Source organism: Oncorhynchus kisutch, linkage group LG9, assembly GCF_002021735.2.
Source record: "Oncorhynchus kisutch isolate 150728-3 linkage group LG9, Okis_V2, whole genome shotgun sequence".
Classification (NCBI taxonomy): domain Eukaryota; kingdom Metazoa; phylum Chordata; class Actinopteri; order Salmoniformes; family Salmonidae; genus Oncorhynchus; species Oncorhynchus kisutch.
In genome coordinates, this window is record NC_034182.2 from 40,213,718 (window position 1) to 40,233,717 (window position 20,000).

At 44.5% G+C, this 20,000-nt stretch overlaps 1 protein-coding gene across 1 annotated transcript in view; it reads right to left on the reverse strand.

Annotated features, from left to right (window-relative positions):
• The window catches only part of adam19a (ADAM metallopeptidase domain 19a), a gene marked incomplete in the record, with an annotated part of 156,714 nt that overhangs the window by 123,719 nt on the left and 12,995 nt on the right, over positions 1–20,000 (reverse strand). The window contains 1 exon segment of the mRNA XM_031832588.1: positions 1,342–1,427. Within this exon segment, the coding sequence (XP_031688448.1) occupies positions 1,342–1,427 (86 nt within the window).

A 20,000-nucleotide genomic window follows, 5' to 3' on the forward strand; every position in this document is an offset into this window, starting at 1 on the left:
GAGAGAGAGAGAGGAGACAGCAGCGAGAGAGAGAGAGAGACAGGAGAAGAGACAGGCAGAGAGAGAGAGAGAGACAGAGAAGAGACAGAGAGAGAGAGACAGAGAGCGATAGAGACAGCGAGAGAGAGAGAGCGGAGAGAGAGAGAGAGAGAGAGAGAGAGAGAGAGACAGATGGAATTTTGGATCAGGCATTAATTCTCTCTTCTGTATGTCTGTCTGTGTCCACAGACGACAACAAGACGATCCGGTTGCCAATAGTGACCATGTTTACAGTCAACATTCCATTTAAGGAGAGCACTAAGGAGGTGACAATAGCTCTGTGGTGATTTGCAACAGTACGCCACATCGGACAAAGCCAACGGTGACGGATGGATTCAGACGTTCAGACGGGTTTAGTTCGTGTTCAAGTCGATCTTTACACAAAACCCACATAGACTCTGAGTGCATTCAAGACTTAACAGAGTTATACAAACCTGCCATAGAAACATGTCCAAAGGAAAACCTAACATAGAAAGTGTCATAGAACTCGAGACAACTCTACTGTGTTTTTGTTTTTTTTGCAAGAGCCTGTTCGACATGGTCTTGAGTAAGACTTGAATAATAGTTGCGATAGTTCATTCAGACTGCCAAACAGACGATGTCAGAAGATATTCGGCTCGTTGACAGGAGCAGTTTCCTCAGTTCCTGCTGCCTGTGGGGAAGATGACAGACAACTGTTCCATGGGAGAGTTTTATGAACCAGCTGACCTTCAGCGTAAATGTCCCGTTGTTAATCTTTCCTCAATCTGCTGTTGGAAGGGTAAATGGAATGGCCCAACCTTTGGTGAATGAGCAGTACTGTAAATAACAATTATAACCCGTAATAAAACAGTATTGTATAATATCATGATAATATACTACATTTACTCCACATCATTTTTCTAAAGGGCACATATTGGTTTATTGTCTCTCAGCAGTACTCCTCCTAGAGCTGCCTAGTGTGTGTGTGTGTGTGTGTGTGTGTGTGTGTGTGTGTGTGTGTGTGTGTGTGTGTGTGTGTGTGTGTGTGTGTGTGTGTGTGTGTGTGTGTGTGTGTGTGTGTGTGTGTGTGTGTGTGTGTGTGTGTGTGTAGGAGGATGTCTATGTGGGCAGACAACGTAGGCACCTTTGCATAACGATTACATCACATAAACCAGCCTTACATTTGTGTGTGATTGCAAATCACGAAATACCAAAGTGAATTTAGAAAGCTGCTCAGCACATCCCACACAGCCAAAAATATGTCCTGTGTGTGGACTTTGTGGAGAGGCCAGAGGAGAGGGGTTGGAGTTGGAGTGATGTTGATGGATGGTTGTGACTGACCTGTTTTGCAGCAGTCCCAGCATCCTCCCTCTTGGTGCGTCCAGGAGAGATCCATTGTGCTGTCACCGTCTGTCCCCTTAACTCTCCTGTCAAAGACACAAACACAGGAGGTCAATGAGGAGCAAGACAGATTCATTACCACACAGGAGGTCAATGGGGAGCAAGACAGATTCATTACCCACACAGGAGGTCAATGAGGAGCAAGACAGATTCATTACCACACAGGAGGTCAATGGGGAGCAAGACAGATCCATTACCACACAGGAGGTCAATGAGGAGCAAGACAGATTCATTACCACACAGGAGGTCAATGAGGAGCAAGACAGATTCATTACCACACAGGAGGTCAATGAGGAGCAAGACAGATTCATTACCACACAGGAGGTCAATGAGGAGCAAGACAGATTCATTACCACACAGGAGGTGAATGAGGAGCAAGACAGATTCATTACCACACAGGAGGTCAATGGGGAGCAAGACACATTCATTACCACACAGGAGGTCAATGAGGAGCAAGACAGATTCATTACCACACAGGAGGTCAATGAGGAGCAAGACAGATTCATTACCACACAGGAGGTCAATGAGGAGCAAGACAGATTCATTACCACACAGGAGGTCAATGGGGAGCAAGACAGATCCATTACCACACAGGAGGTCAATGAGGAGCAAGACAGATTCATTACCACACAGGAGGTCAATGAGGAGCAAGACACATTCATTACCACACAGGAGGTCAATGAGGAGCAAGACACATTCATTACCACACAGGAGGTCAATGAGGAGCAAGACAGATTCATTACCACACAGGAGATCAATGAGGAGCAAGACAGATTCATTACCCACACAGGAGATCAATGAGGAGCAAGACAGATTCATTACCACACAGGAGGTCAATGAGGAGCAAGACACATTCATGACCACACAGGAGGTCAATGAGGAGCAAGACACATTCATGACCACACAGGAGGTCAATGAGGAGCAAGACACATTCATGACCACACAGGAGGTCAATGAGGAGCAAGACACATTCATGACCACACAATAAGAGGGCAACAGTGGGGTTGTGGCTCTCAAGAAGATTATAAAGGAATATAGAGGGTTCTAGAGATTGTTTCATTTACTGATCTATAAATGGCTAATTAATTCAGATTAAGATTGTTTGTTCTCAGTTTTTTTTTTGATGTTTTGAATGTGGGTAACTATAAGGGTGGTTACGGTTGTGGATGACAGTGGGCAGCAGGGGAGGTATGCAACCATTAATGCTCTATGTTGCCTTTGTGCCGTGGCCTACGACTAACTAGCAGAGGGCATTTCATCCAGACTATTCACAGAGGAAAATTCCCTTGAATTTTTTTGGGGGGAATGTGAATGAGTCAAGGTCCAGAATGAGTCAAGGTCCTGACTATATCAAGGTCCAGAATCAGTCAAGGTGCAGAATGAGTCAAGGTCCAGAATGAGTCAAGGTCCAAACTATATCAAGGTCCAGAATGAGTCAAGGTGCAGAATGAGTCAAGGTCCAGAATGAGTCACGGTGCAGAATGAGTCAAGGCCCAGAATGAGTCAAGGTGCCGAATGAGTCAAGGTGCAGAATGGGTCAAGGTCCTGACTATATCAAGGTCCAGAATGAGTCAAGGTGCAGAATGAGTCAAGGTCCAGAATGAGTCAAGGTCCAAACTATATCAAGGTCCAGAATGAGTCAAGGTCCAAACTATATCAAGGTGCAGAATGAGTCAAGGTCCAGAATGAGTCACGGTGCAGAATGAGTCAAGGCCCAGAATGAGTCAAGGTGCAGAATGAGTCAAGGTGCAGAATGGGTCAAGGTCCTGACTATATGAAGGTCCAGAATGAGTCAAGGTGCAGAATGAGTCAAGGTCCAGAATGAGTCAAGGTCCAAACTATATCAAGGTCCAGAATGAGTCAAGGTCCAAACTATATCAAGGTGCAGAATGAGTCAAGGTGCAGAATGAGTCAAGGTGCAGAATGAGTCAAGGTGCAGAACGAGTCAAGGTCCAGAACGAGTCAAGGTCCAAACTATATCAAGGTCCAGAATGAGTCAAGGTCCAAACTATATCAAAGTCCAGAATGAGTCAAGGTGCAGAATGAGTCAAGGTCCAGAATGAGTCAAGGTGCAGAATGGGTCAAGGTGCAGAATGAGTCAAGGTCCAGAATGAGTCAAGGTGCAGAATGGGTCAAGGCCCAGAATGAGTCAATGTCCAGAATGAGTCAAGGCCCAGAATGAGTCAAGGTCCAGAACGAGTCAAGGTCCAAACTATATCAAGGTCCAGAATGAGTCAAGTTGCATAATGAGTCAAGGTTCAGACTCACAATACGTGAATAATAACTGGAGCACAAATGAATTACAGTCAGATTGTTGTAGTCATAAGAAACAGCGACCTTGAACTAAAACGGTATATATTAACTCTCCACTGCCATCTCAAACATTCCTCCACTTAAACCGTGATAATGATTGCAGATGGTCAACAGACATTTTTTTGGGGGGGGGGGGCGGGGGGGGGGCGGAGCGAGATGGAGAGAGAGACTTGATGACTACATTACCTCCAATGAATCTCTAGCCCAATCAGAGGCCACAAAGTAACACTTTGATGGTCCCCCCCCCCCCCCCCCCCCCCGGTGCACGTTTAGTTTTCTTGCTCTAGCACAATACAGCTAATTAATATGATAACCGAATCATAAAGCTTTGATTGTTTTAATTAGCTGTGTAGTGCTAGGGTGCTTGGGGGGGGGGGGTTGGGAAACACTGCTATAGGGAATAGGGTGCCATTTTGTGCGAAGTCAATGTACTACTGTCGGAAAAGACACAATGTATGTGTTGATCTTTATTATTTATAACCTAGGTAGCTATTCTCTGTAACGTGAGTCATGGTCATGCTGTATGCTGAACATCAACAGACACATTCGTGTCTTTTTCAAAGGGTCATTGTATCCGCTGAGAAATCAAGGTCTACCCTCCTTTTCTTTCCTCTCATGTATTTTCAATTCCTTTCCTCTCCTCTCATTTCCTTTCCTCTCCTCTCATTTCCTTTCCTCTCCTCTCATTTCCTTTCCTTTCCTCTCCTTTAATTTCCTTTCCTCTCCTCTCATTACCTTTCCTTTCCTCTCATTTCCTTTCCTCTCCTCTCATTTCCTTTCCTCTCCTCTCATTTCCTTTCCTTTCCTCTCCTCTCATTTCCTTTACTTTCCTCTCCTCTAATTTCCTTTGCTCTCCTCTCATTTCCTTTCCTTTCCTCTCCTCTCATTTCCTTTCCTCTCCTCTAATTTCCTTTCCTCTCCTCTCCTCTAATTTCCTTTGCTCTCCTCTCATTTCCTTTCCTTTCCTCTCCTCTCATTTCCTTTCCTCTCCTCTAATTTCCTTTCCTCTCCTCTCCTCTCATTTCCTTTCCTCTCCTCTCATTTCCTTTCCTTTCCTCTCCTCTAATTTCCTTTCCTCTCTTCTAATTTACTTTACTTTCCTCTAATTTACTTTCCTTTCCTCTCAGTTCCTTTCCTTTCCTGTAATTTCCTCTCCTCTCTCCGTCCATGTACCACTGAATGAGAGAATCCCCCTGCCTGTGGACGCAAACCCAGAATCATCCTTCCAGGAAATGAGAAAGAACAAACTTGGGCATGGAGAGGATAGACTCCTCGTTTGTCTGAGTCTAGCCCCACAACTATCGCCTGCTCGATCTCTGGCCTACAGATTGAATGAGTCACCGCCGGGGCCAATCAGGTGGTGCCGGGTCATTAACAAGGACCCTTGCATAGAAGACGCATGGAAATAAATAGGCTTATCATTATGCTGCATTATGGTCAATACCAAATCAACACTGTCGCTATGGCGGTTAAATAGAGAGATGTGGGTGTGGAGAGAGAGAGAGAGAGAGAGAGAGAGAGAGAGAGAGAGCGAGAGAGAGAGAGAGGGGGGAGGGAGAGAGAGAGAGAGAGAGAGAGAGAGAGAGGGGGGAGGGAGAGAGAGAGAGAGAGAGAGAGAGAGAGAGAGAGAGAGAGAGTGAGAGAGGGGGGAAGGAGGGAGAGAGAGAGAGAGAGAGAGAGAGAGAGAGAGAGGGGGGAGTGAGAGAGAGAGAGATTCCTGTCTAGATGGGGAAATAGCCGGTGCTTGATCAGAACATTAGTGGTTTAAGACATCTCTATTGTGAGGTCTCGTTGTGGGGGCTTTACGCACCCCTCGTGATGAGACCTAAGTATGTTATGTTCAGCCTTATCATGCACATCCCAGTCATTCTGAATCTGAGATAAACATCTAATGGTTTTTTGCTGTGCTGATACTGTTGTCACTGAAGCAGATAACATTGGCAAGTCTCTACACAGACAACTCATCAACACTCTTTGATTTGAATACAAAGTTCCCGTTGTGTGTAATTAAGTCGAGGCACCAGTCCATGATGGCGAAGCTGCGAACACCAGATACCCTCTAACCCCGCAGTCGCCATAATTGTGCCTTTTTGCCTTTAATTGTGTGGCTTTTGGGTCGAGGGCTCTCTGAGAAAGACAATGGTCACCCAGCAAGAGAGAGAATGGCTTTGTGTTGAACCTCTTTCCACGCCTGTGTCAGGTACCACTTTTGAAAGCACATCCAAACCACACTGCAAATGCTGTCAAAACACCTTGTTAACCACTGTTGGACATCAATTAACAGCCTCTTATATCGGGATACGTTCAGTCTCCTCAGTGCATTTCTAAATTTTTACATTTCTACACCTATTCAGTCAGTGCTTTGCGGGGGGATTTTGTATGTGAGCCACACAGGGTTTTTTAGTGTGGGGTTGGTGGATAATCATAGCTTACCCAATAGGCGATTTTGGCTTTTTAAAATATGAATTCAGATAATCCCCTCTGTGTTACCTCAAAGGGGGGGTTTCAGATCAAATGATACGCTCCCGGTTAAGGTCACCAATTAATAACTGATATGAGTGAGAGGACTCCATAAATGTCAGCAGTATTTTCCCTGTACCTTCTACAGGGAATTATTACCACCATAACATTTGAGTCTTTCACAATTCGAATTGGGACGGTGAAATATAATTGAGTGGAACACAACAGGAATGTCACGGAGCACCTGACCCGAGTAACAAAAAGGTATTGACAATCATTTCAAATACTTTGTCTGGGTTTGATTGAGCTTGCCTGGCGCAATTGAACCAATATCTGTCCAATCGAGGCAGACTAATGCAAACGCACAAAGTATTTGAAAGATTTCAAGTAGTACTTGAACGCAAGTCTACACGGAGCATTCATCCAGGTTGCCTGGATGGGGTCTGTTTTTGTACTCCTTTTGTGACTTGACTACCACACCTCTGACCTGTAAGACAACCGTATGGACTCACCCATCTCCCCCGGATCTCCTCTCCAACAACCACCCCAGCCATATCCTCTTTCCCCTCACATAGCTACACCCCCAGAAACATCCACACCTCCCCTCCCATAGCTAAACCTCCAGAAACATCCACACCTCCCCTCCCATAGCTAAACCTCCAGAAACATCCACACCTCCCCTCCCATAGCTATACCCCCAGAAACATCCACACTGCAGCCCTTTAGCAGCCTCACCAGTTTCAGGGAGGTTAATACCGACTCCATTTTGGGGCTTTATGAAATGGACCTCTCATGACCATAGATGTATTATTGATCTACTGATTGATCAGCTGTTTGTGTCTCCCAGATCTGTCTTAGTGCCTGGTTTTTCTCTGCAGAGGCACTTAGGGAAATCTAAGTGTCAAAAGGTATGATCAGAAGCAGTTGGATATACCCTCTAGAATACCACACAGAACTGGTGAGGCGAAGCACTTCAAATGAAGGAAATGACTAAAAATGAGTGCCCAGATTCATCTTCCGGATATCCTGTCTTACCGTAAAACTAGCTTGTACAGGAAGTTGCACATCTGTTATGAAAAATTGCCCGGTTGAATAAAAAACAGACGTTAGACTCCAAACCAAGACATTTTAAGCTGTGGCACACTCAAGTAACCTTTCCCGAGACCAGAAAACGTACATTGGCTCCCCAAACGAATGTCTATGCTTTAGCGCAGTGGGCTAACAGAATCTTCTGGCACGCAGGAGACCGAGTGTTCAAACCCAAGGTCGATCAGACAAGCAACAGCATACAGTAGGAAAATACTGTGCCAGGCTGCCAAGCTCCAGAAATGCCACAGCGACTCCCCTGCTCTGTCATTAAAGGCATATTCTCTGCAGAAATCATTAACCCAGCGTAATGGCTTTCGCACACCGCATTAGAGAGTGGAGGGGGAATGGGGTCCTCCATCACTATTGCCCCCCAAAATGATGGACCGCAGCTAGACGAAGGCTCCGGGGCGGTTAATGAACGCCCAGCGCCCAGTCAACAAATCACCACTTTCCCCCTTTCTATTCTTTCCATCTCTCCGTCTCTCTTTGCAGGCAACACTTTCAAAGGGACCTCCATTGAGGCTTTTTCAATTACTGTGTGTGTGTGTGTGTGTGTGTGTGTGTGTGTGTGTGTGTGTGTGTGTGTGTGTGTGTGTGTGTGTGTGTGTGTGTGTGTGTGTGTGTGTGTGTGTGTGTGTGTGTGTGTGTGTAATAAATTACAGTTCGTGGAATCTCTCTAGGGTTAAATAATCTCCAGTCACAGGGTGTGTAATCTCTCTAGGGTTAAATAATCTCCAGTCACAGGGTGTGTAATCTCTCTAGGGTTAAATAATCTCCAGTCACAGGGTGTGGAATCTCTCTAGGGTTAAATAATCTCCAGTCACAGGGTGTGTAACCTCTCTAGGGTTAAATAATCTCCAGTCACAGGGTGTGTAATCTCTCTAGGGTTAAATCATCTCCAGTTACAGGGTGTGTAATCTCTCTAGGGTTGATAATCTCCAACTACAGGGTGTGTAATCTCTCTAGGGTTAAATCATCTCCAGTTCGAGGGTGTGAAATCTCTCTAGGGTTAATAATATTTTATGTCTGTCTGCTTCTCTCTCTCTCTCCAAATTGCCCATGGTTCTATTCCAAATGACACCCTATTCCCTATATAGTGAACTACTTTTGACCAGAATCCTATGGGCCCTTGTGAAAAGTAGTGCCCTATATAGAGAATAGGGTGCTATTTGTGACTCATCCTATGTCTCCTTTTACTGCTGTTAGTACAGCTGGTTGTGCTTTATGTGTGTGTGTGTAGGGAGAAGTAAAGTGTGTGGTACAGTATGGCAGGGTTGTTTCCAGACTTCCTGCCCTCTTCTAGCCCACTAAGACAAGGGCTTGATTAGATGGAAGTAAAAAGGAAGCGTGCTCAGAGAAAATGTGGAGGTCCTAGTGTACTAGTGTTGTAGGTCGTACTAGTGTTGTAGGTCGTACATGTACTAGTGTTGTAGGTCGTACATGTACTAGTGTTGTAGGTCGTACTAGTGTTGTAGGTCGAACATGTACTAGTGTTGTAGGTCGAACATGTACTAGTGTTGTAGGTCGAACATGTACTAGTGTTGTAGGTCGAACATGTACTAGTGTTGTAGGTTGTACCAGTGTTGTAGGTCAAACATGTACTAGTGTTGTAGGTCGAACATGTACTAGTGTTGTAGGTCGTACTAGTGTTGTAGGTCGTACTAGTGTTGTAGGTCGTACATGTACTAGTGTTGTAGGTCGTACTAGTGTTGTAGGTCGTACTAGTGTTGTAGGTCGTACTAGTGTTGTAGGTCGTACTAGTGTTGTAGGTCGTACTAGTGTTGTAGAGCGTACTAGTGTTGTAGGTCGTACTAGTGTTGTAGGTCGTACTAGTGTTGTAGGTTGTACTAGTGTTGTAGGTCGTACTAGTGTTGTAGGTCGTACTAGTGTTGTAGGTTGTACTAGTGTTGTAGGTCGTACTAGTGTTGTAGGTTGTACTAGTGTTGTAGGTCATACTAGTGTTGTAGGTCGTACTAGTGTTGTAGGCCGTACATGTACTAGTGTTGTAGGTCGTACTAGTGTTGTAGGTCGTACATGTACTAGTGTTGTAGGTTGTACTAGTGTTGTAGAGCGTACTAGTGTTGTAGGTCATACTAGTGTTGTAGGTCGTACTAGTGTTGTAGGTCGTACTAGTGTTGTAGCTCGTACATGTACTAGTGTTGTAGGTCGTACTAGTGTTGTAGGTCGTACATGTACTAGTGTTGTAGGTTGTACTAGTGTTGTAGGTCGTACTAGTGTTGTAGGTCGTACTAGTGTTGTAGGTCGTATTAGTGTTGTAGGTCGTACTAGTGTTGTAGGTTGTACTAGTGTTGTAGTTCGTACTAGTGTTGTAGGTTGTACATGTACTAGTGTTGTAGGTCGTACTAGTGTTGTAGGTCGTACTAGTGTTGTAGGTTGTACTAGTGTTGCAGGTCGTACTAGTGTTGTAGGTTGTACATGTACTAGTGTTGTAGGTCGTACTAGTGTTGTAGGTCGTACTAGTGTTGTAGAGCGTACTAGTGTTGTAGGTCATACTAGTGTTGTAGGTCGTACTAGTGTTGTAGGTCGTACATGTACTAGTGTTGTAGGTCGTACTAGTGTTGTAGGTCGTACTAGTGTTGTAGGTCGTACTAGTGTTTTAGCTCGTACATGTACTAGTGTTGTAGGTTGTACTAGTGTTGTAGGTCGTACTAGTGTTGTAGGTCATACTAGTGTTGTAGGTCGTACTAGTGTTGTAGTTCGTACATTTACTAGTGTTGTAGGTTGTACTAGTGTTGTAGGTCGTACATGTACTAGTGTTGTAGGTCGTACTAATGTTGTAGGTCGTACATGTACTAGTGTTGTAGGTCGTACTAGTGTTGTAGGTCGTACTAGTGTTGTAGGTCATACATGTACTAGTGTTGTAGGTCGTACTAGTGTTGTAGTGTTGTAGGTCGTACTAGTGTTGTAGGTCGTACTAGTGTTGTAGGTCGTACGTGTACTAGTGTTGTAGGTCGTACATGTACTAGTGTTGTAGGTCGTACTAGTGTTGTAGGTCGTACTAGTGTTTGTAGGTCGTACTAGTGTTGTAGGTCGTACAAGTGTTGTAGGTCGTACTAGTGTTGTAGGTCGTACATGTACTAGTGTTGTAGGTCGTACTAGTGTTGTAGGTCGTACTAGTGTTGTAGGTCGTACTAGTGTTGTAGGTTGTACTAGTGTTGTAGGTTGTACTAGTGTTGTAGGCCGTACTAGTGTTGTAGGTCGTACATGTACTAGTGTTGTAGGTTGTACTAGTGTTGTAGGTTGTACTAGTGTTGTAGGTTGTACATGTACTAGTGTTGTAGGTTGTACTAGTGTTGTAGGTCGTACTAGTGTTGTAGGTCGTACATGTACTAGTGTTGTAGGTCGTACATGTACTAGTGTTGTAGGTCGTACATGTACTAGTGTTGTAGGTCGAACATGTACTAGTGTTGTAGGTTGTACATGTACTAGTGTTGTAGGTCGTACATGTACTAGTGTTGTAGGTCGTACATGTACTAGTGTTGTAGGTTGTACATGTACTCGTGTTGTAGGTCGTACATGTACTAGTGTTGTAGGTTGTACTAGTGTTGTAGGTTGTACTAGTGTTGTAGGTTGTACATGTACTAGTGTTGTAGGTCGTACTAGTGTTGTAGGTTGTACATGTACTAGTGTTGTAGGTTGTACTAGTGTTGTAGGTCGTACTAGTGTTGTAGGTCGTACTAGTGTTGTAGGTCGTACTAGTGTTGTAGGTCGTACATGTACTAGTGTTGTAGGTTGTACCAGTGTTGTAGGTCGTACTAGTGTTGTAGGTCGTACATGTACTAGTGTTGTAGGTTGTACTAGTGTTGTAGGTCGTACTAGTGTTGTAGGTCATACTAGTGTTGTAGGTCGTACTAGTGTTGTAGGTCGTACTAGTGTTGTAGGTCGTACTACTGTTGTAGGTCGTACTAGTGTTGTAGGTCGTACTAGTGTTGTAGGTTGTACTAGTGTTGTAGGTTGTACTAGTGTTGTAGGTCGTACTAGTGTTGTAGGTCGTACTAGTGTTGTAGGTCGTACTAGTGTTGTAGGTTGTACTAGTGTTGTAGGTCGTACTAGTGTTGTAGGTTGTACTAGTGTTGTAGGTCGTACTAGTGTTGTAGGTCGTACTAGTGTTGTAGGTTGTACTAGTGTTGTAGGTTGTACTAGTGTTGTAGGTCGTACTAGTGTTGTAGGTTGTACTAGTGTTGTAGGTCGTACTAGTGTTGTAGGTTGTACTAGTGTTGTAGGTCGTACTAGTGTTGTAGGTCGTACTAGTGTTGTAGGTCGTACAAGTGTTGTAGGTCGTACTAGTGTTGTAGGTCGTACATGTACTAGTGTTGTAGGTCGTACTAGTGTTGTAGGTCGTACTAGTGTTGTAGGTCGTACTAGTGTTGTAGGTTGTACTAGTGTTGTAGGTCGTACATGTACTAGTGTTGTAGGTTGTACATGTACTAGTGTTGTAGGTCGTACTAGTGTTGTAGGTCGTACATGTACTAGTGTTGTAGGTCGTACTAGTGTTGTAGGTCGTACATGTACTAGTGTTGTAGGTCGTACATGTACTAGTGTTGTAGGTTGTACATGTACTAGTGTTGTAGGTTGTACTAGTGTTGTAGGCCGTACTAGTGTTGTAGGTCGTACATGTACTAGTGTTGTAGGTTGTACTAGTGTTGTAGGTCGTACTAGTGTTGTAGGTTGTACATGTACTAGTGTTGTAGGTTGTACTAGTGTTGTAGGTCATACTAGTGTTGTAGGTCGTACATGTACTAGTGTTGTAGGTCGTACATGTACTAGTGTTGTAGGTCGTACATGTACTAGTGTTGTAGGTCGAACATGTACTAGTGTTGTAGGTTGTACATGTACTAGTGTTGTAGGTCGTACATGTACTAGTGTTGTAGGTCGTACATGTTGTAGGTACATGTACTCGTGTTGTAGGTCGTACATGTACTAGTGTTGTAGGTTGTACTAGTGTTGTAGGTTGTACTAGTGTTGTAGGTTGTACATGTACTAGTGTTGTAGGTCGTACTAGTGTTGTAGGTTGTACATGTACTAGTGTTGTAGGTTGTACTAGTGTTGTAGGTCGTACTAGTGTTGTAGGTCGTACTAGTGTTGTAGGTCGTACTAGTGTTGTAGGTCGTACATGTACTAGTGTTGTAGGTTGTACCAGTGTTGTAGGTCGTACTAGTGTTGTAGGTCGTACATGTACTAGTGTTGTAGGTTGTACTAGTGTTGTAGGTCGTACTAGTGTTGTAGGTCATACTAGTGTTGTAGGTCGTACTAGTGTTGTAGGTCGTACTAGTGTTGTAGGTCGTACTAGTGTTGTAGGTCGTACTAGTGTTGTAGGTTGTACTAGTGTTGTAGGTCGTACTAGTGTTGTAGGTCGTACATGTACTAGTGTTGTAGGTTGTACTACTGTTGTAGGTCGTACTAGTGTTGTAGGTCGTACTAGTGTTGTAGGTTGTACTAGTGTTGTAGGTTGTACTAGTGTTGTAGGTCGTACTAGTGTTGTAGGTCGTACTAGTGTTGTAGGTCGTACTAGTGTTGTAGGTTGTACTAGTGTTGTAGGTCGTACTAGTGTTGTAGGTTGTACTAGTGTTGTAGGTCGTACTAGTGTTGTAGGTCGTACTAGTGTTGTAGGTTGTACTAGTGTTGTAGGTTGTACTAGTGTTGTAGGTCGTACTAGTGTTGTAGGTTGTACTAGTGTTGTAGGTCGTACTAGTGTTGTAGGTTGTACTAGTGTTGTAGGTTGTACTAGTGTTGTAGGTCATACTAGTGTTGTAGGTTGTACTAGTGTTGTAGGTCGTACTAGTGTTGTAGGTCGTACATGTACTAGTGTTGTAGGTTGTACTAGTGTTGTAGGTTGTACTAGTGTTGTAGGTTGTACTAGTGTTGTAGGTTGTACTAGTGTTGTAGGTCATACTAGTGTTGTAGGTCGTACATGTACTAGTGTTGTAGGTTGTACTAGTGTTGTAGGTCGTACATGTACTAGTGTTGTAGGTTGTACTAGTGTTGTAGGTCGTACTAGTGTTGTAGGTCGTACATGTACTAGTGTTGTAGGTTGTACTAGTGTTGTAGGTCGTACTAGTGTTGTAGGTTGTACTAGTGTTGTAGGTCGTACTAGTGTTGTAGGTTGTACATGTACTAGTGTTGTAGGTCGTACATGTACTAGTGATGTAGGTTGTACATGTACTAGTGTTGTAGGTCGTACATGTACTACTGTTGTAGGTTGTACATGTACTAGTGTTGTAGGTCGTACATGTACTACTGTTGTAGGTCGTACTAGTGTTGTAGGTTGTACATGTACTAGTGTTGTAGGTCGTACATGTACTAGTGATGTAGGTTGTACATGTACTAGTGTTGTAGGTCGTACATGTACTACTGTTGTAGGTTGTACATGTACTAGTGTTGTAGGTCGTACATGTACTACTGTTGTAGGTCGTACATGTACTAGTGTTGTAGGTCGTACATGTACTACTGTTGTAGGTTGTACATGTACTAGTGTTGTAGGTCGTACATGTACTACTGTTGTAGGTTGTACATGTACTAGTGTTGTAGGTCGTACATGTACTAGTGCTGGGAAAATATAAAAGATAGAAACGGCCCAAAACCATGAGCTCATCGTAGGAAAATGTTTGATGTTGAGCTAACTTCGCCAGTGCTTTCTTTTCCAAATATGTAACTAAATATGTAGCTAAAATACATTATTAAGAACTAAAGAACAAAAATACATTAGTTGCTGCTTTTGCAACAGCTAATGGGGATCCTAATAAAATACCAAATACGGTTTTAGTCAACACATGGACAAAATCTTACCAAATAACTTTTGGCACAATGCACACTTAGGACTTGGGAGAGCCATTAGGAAACTAAAGAACTGATGAAGGAGAAAACTATGGCTTTCTCAAGCGCTTGTTTCACATCCCCCTTTCTCGCCTCACAATTTACCTCCATGTTGTTTTCCCACATTGATTGAGACGAACGAAAGGAAGAAACCAAGTGAACCACGGGGGAAAAAAGCTACGGATGGTTTCTCTTGACATAGTGTCCAAGAGAATGTCACAGAGGAGGACAGACAGGATAGGATGGTTTCTCTTGACATAGTGTCCACGAGAATGTCACAGAGGAGGACAGACAGGATAGGATGGTTTCTCTTGACATAGTGTCCATGAGAATATCCTAGAGGAAGACAGACAGGATAGGATGGTTTCTCTTGACATAGTGTCCACGAGAATGTCACAGAGGAGGACAGACGGGATAGGATGGTTTCTCTTGACATAGTGTCCATGAGAATATCCTAGAGGAAGACAGACAGGATAGGATGGTTTCTCTTGACATAGTGTCCATGAGCGTCATTATCAGAGGTCTCTGCGCCGCTTTGAGCGTAGTGACACATCGTCCTGCCGGGTAACTGACCGTCTGTCAGTGAGTTTGGGTCAAAAGACAAAGGTAACAGCCAAAGTGACATTATTTATTAATAAATAAACTTCTGTGTTTCCTCGAGGCTGTTACTATCTGTGTGAGGGTCGACGCTGGAGACGAGAAGCAGGTAGAGGGAGTGAAGATTTAATAACCAACGGACACGAAACAGAACGGGACCAGCGTCTTGGACAGGGGGGAAATGCTGACACAGGGAACAAACTGAGGAGCAGACAGATATAAAGGGGGTAATCAACAAAGTAATGGGAGTCCAGGTGAGTCCAAAATTGCGCGGCTGAGCGTAGTGATGGTGACAGGTGTGCGTAATGAAGGGCAGCCTGGCGCCGTCGAGCGCCAGAGAGCGGGAGCAGGCGTGACTATCTGATCTGAATGCAATTACAATGGAATGATTTAAATACATGTTTATACAGTGGTTTTACTTGACTGATTAATCTAATGTAAAGTATTCCATTATAACATACTTATATCTGTGAACCCACCGTAAACCCACCGTAAACCCACCGTAAACCCACCATAAACCCACCATAAACCCACCGTAAACCCACCGTAAACCCACCATAAACCCACCGTAAACCCACCATAAACCCACCGTAAACCCACCGTAAACCCACCGTAAACCCACCGTAAACCCAACATAAACCCACCGTAAACCCACCGTAAACCCACCGTAAACCCACATTAAACCCACCATAAACCCACCGTAAACCCACCGTAAATCCACCGTAAACCCACCGTAAACCCACCGTAAACCCACCATAAACCCACCATAAACCCACCATAAACCCACCGTAAACCCACCATAAACCCACCATAAACCCACCGTAAACCCACCATAAACCCACCATAAACCCACCGTAAACCCACCGTAAACCCACCATAAACCCACCGTAAACCCACCGTAAACCCACCATAAACCCACCGTAAACCCACCGTAAACCCACCGTAAACCCAACATAAACCCACCGTAAACCCACCGTAAACCCACCGTAAACCCACATTAAACCCACCATAAACCCACCGTAAACCCACCGTAAATCCACCGTAAACCCACCGTAAACCCACCGTAAACCCACCGTAAACCCACCGTAAACCCACCGTAAACCCACCGTAAACCCACCATAAACCCACCGTAAACCCACTGTAAACCCACCGTAAACCCACCATAAACCCACCGTAAACCCACCGTAAACCCACCGTAAACCCACCGTAAACCCACCATAAACCCACCGTAAACCCACCGTAAACCCACCATAATGATTGAAAAGAGAACCTTTTTGAGCCTCGTTGTTATTATTTGTATTGCGTTACTATTTTTCCTTTTAATTTATTGAGCAAATTTTTATCAATTATTATTATTTTATTGATTTTCTTAACTCTGCATTGTAAGAGGGGGGCTCGTAAGCATTTCACGGTCCACACCTGTTGTATACGGCGCATGTGACCATTACAATTTGATTTGGGTTTGATTCAAGAGGTGAAATGAATACCGATGAACGGTGTCATCTTCCCCTCGCTAGACTAGACACTCACTCCGGTGATCCATGCTAACACTGTTTTGAAAAATCTAACCTTCAAATCAAGACCAGTGGCAGAAAACTCATTATTCTTCCTATGGCTCTGTCGTTGGATCGCTTCAAGACATTTCTTTCAGCCTAAAAATGAACCTGCCTTGTGCTGACTCACAGCCTGTTCAGTCCATGTGATTCAGAATAATGACGATTCACTCATTTGTAATCATCTGGAGCACACAGGTAGAGTTCATTACCAGCAATGCTTTCCGCAGTACTTTAGACTTAATGGACTAATAACAGAAAACAAAAACACAATGCAGCAGGCAAACGTTTTAGTATTTTGTTTGTTTGTTTGTTTGTTTGTTTGTTTGTTTGTTTGTAGTCAACTGAGTCTGCTGAAGGAGAGCGCTGCTAGACAAACCCAGTCCTTTTTGGTTTGACAGAATGGACTTGGACAGGCCAGTTTGTAGAAGTAACATCTAGTTTAAAGTACCATGAAATGAGGAGACCTGCATGCTCCACTGCCTGCCCAACAGGCTCCTGTTCCCCCGACCTCCTGCTCCACTGCCTGCCCAACAGGCTCCTGTTCCCCCGACCTCCTGCTCCACTGCCTGCCCAACAGGCTCCTGTTCCCCCGACCTCCTGCTCCACTGCCTGCCCAACAGGCTCCTGTTCCCCCGACCTCCTGCTCCACTGCCTGCCCAACAGGCTCCTGTTCCCCCGACCTCCTGCTCCACAGCCTGCCCAACAGGCTCCTGTTCCCCAGACCTCCTGCTCGACTGCCTGCCCAACAGGATCCTGACCCCCCGACCTCCTACTCTACTGCCTGGCCAACATGCTCCTGACCCCCCGATCTACTACTCTACTGCCTGCCCAACATGCTCCTGACCCCCGACCTCCTACTCTACTGCCTGGCCAACATGCTCCTGACCCCCCGACCTCCTACTCTACTGCCTGGCCAACATGCTCCTGACCCCCCGACCTCCTACTCTACTGCCTGGCCAACATGCTCCTGACCCTTCTGACAACTCTCTCTCTCTCCCTGTTTCTCACATACCTAAACACATCTGACTACTCTCTTTCTCTCTCTCCCTGTTTCTCACATACCTAAACACATCTGACTACTCTCTCTCTCTCTCGCGCCCAGTTTCTCACATACCTAAACACATCTGACTACTCTCTCTCTCTCTCCCTGTTTCTCACATACCTAAACACATCTGACTACTCTCTCTCCCTGTTTCTCACATACCTAAACACATCTGACGACTCTCTCTCTCTCTCCCTGTTTCTCACATACCTAAACACATCTGACTACTCTCTCTCTCTCTCCCTGTTTCTCACATACCTAAACACATCTGACTACTCTCTCTCTCCCTGTTTCTCACATACCTAAACACATCTGACTACTCTCTCTCCCTGTTTCTCACATACCTAAACACATCTGACTACTCTCTTTCTCTCTCTCCCTGTTTCTCACATACCTAAACACATCTGACTACTCTCTTTCTCTCTCTCCCTGTTTCTCACATACCTAAACACAGCTGACTACTCTCTTTCTCTCTCTCGCTGTTTCTCACATACCTAAACACATCTGACTACTCTCTCTCTCTCTCGCGCCCAGTTTCTCACATACCTAAACACATCTGACTACTCTCTCTCTCTCCCTGTTTCTCACATACCTAAACACATCTGACTACTCTCTCTCCCTGTTTCTCACATACCTAAACACATCTGACTACTCTCTTTCTCTCTCTCCCTGTTTCTCACATACCTAAACACATCTGACTACTCTCTTTCTCTCTCTCCCTGTTTCTCACATACCTAAACACATCTGACTACTCTCTCTCTCTCTCCCTGTTTCTCACATACCTAAACACATCTGACTACTCTCTCTCTCTCTCTCTCCCTGTTTCTCACATACCTAAACACATCTGACTACTCTCTCTCTCTCTCGCGCCCAGTTTCTCACATACCTAAACACATCTGACTACTCTCTCTCTCTCCCTGTTTCTCACATACCTAAACACATCTGACTACTCTCTCTCCCTGTTTCTCACATACCTAAACACATCTGACTACTCTCTTTCTCTCTCTCCCTGTTTCTCACATACCTAAACACATCTGACTACTCTCTTTCTCTCTCTCCCTGTTTCTCACATACCTAAACACATCTGACTACTCTCTCTCTCTCTCCCTGTTTCTCACATACCTAAACACATCTGACTACTCTCTCTCTCTCTCCCTGTTTCTCACATACCTAAACACATCTGACTACTCTCTCTCTCTCTCCCTGTTTCTCACATACCTAAACACATCTGACTACTCTCTCTCCCTGTTTCTCACATACCTAAACACGTCTGACTACTCTCTCTCCCTGTTTCTCACATACCTAAACACATCTGACTACTCTCTCTCTCTCTCCCTGTTTCTCACATACCTAAACACATCTGACTACACTCTCTCTCTCTCCCTGTTTCTCACATACCTAAACACATCTGACTACTCTCTCTCCCTGTTTCTCACATACCTAAACACATCTGACTACTCTCTTTCTCTCTCTCCCTGTTTCTCACATACCTAAACACATCTGACTACTCTCTTTCTCTCTCTCCCTGTTTCTCACATACCTAAACACAGCTGACTACTCTCTTTCTCTCTCTCGCTGTTTCTCACATACCTAAACACATCTGACTACTCTCTCTCTCTCTCGCGCCCAGTTTCTCACATACCTAAACACATCTGACTACTCTCTCTCTCTCCCTGTTTCTCACATACCTAAACACATCTGACTACTCTCTCTCCCTGTTTCTCACATACCTAAACACATCTGACTACTCTCTTTCTCTCTCTCCCTGTTTCTCACATACCTAAACACATCTGACTACTCTCTTTCTCTCTCTCCCTGTTTCTCACATACCTAAACACATCTGACTACTCTCTCTCTCTCTCCCTGTTTCTCACATACCTAAACACATCTGACTACTCTCTCTCTCTCTCTCTCCCTGTTTCTCACATACCTAAACACATCTGACTACTCTCTCTCTCTCTCGCGCCCAGTTTCTCACATACCTAAACACATCTGACTACTCTCTCTCTCTCCCTGTTTCTCACATACCTAAACACATCTGACTACTCTCTCTCCCTGTTTCTCACATACCTAAACACATCTGACTACTCTCTTTCTCTCTCTCCCTGTTTCTCACATACCTAAACACATCTGACTACTCTCTTTCTCTCTCTCCCTGTTTCTCACATACCTAAACACATCTGACTACTCTCTCTCTCTCTCCCTGTTTCTCACATACCTAAACACATCTGACTACTCTCTCTCTCTCTCCCTGTTTCTCACATACCTAAACACATCTGACTACTCTCTCTCTCTCTCCCTGTTTCTCACATACCTAAACACATCTGACTACTCTCTCTCCCTGTTTCTCACATACCTAAACACGTCTGACTACTCTCTCTCCCTGTTTCTCACATACCTAAACACATCTGACTACTCTCTCTCTCTCTCCCTGTTTCTCACATACCTAAACACATCTGACTACACTCTCTCTCTCTCCCTGTTTCTCACATACCTAAACACATCTGACTACTCTCTCTCCCTGTTTCTCACATACCTAAACACGTCTGACTACTCTCTCTCCCTGTTTCTCACATACCTAAACACATCTGACTACTCTCTCTCTCTCTCTCTCCCTGTTTCTCACATACCTAAACACATCTGACTACTCTCTCTCTCTCTCCCTGTTTCTCACATACCTAAACACATCTGACTACTCTCTCTCTCTC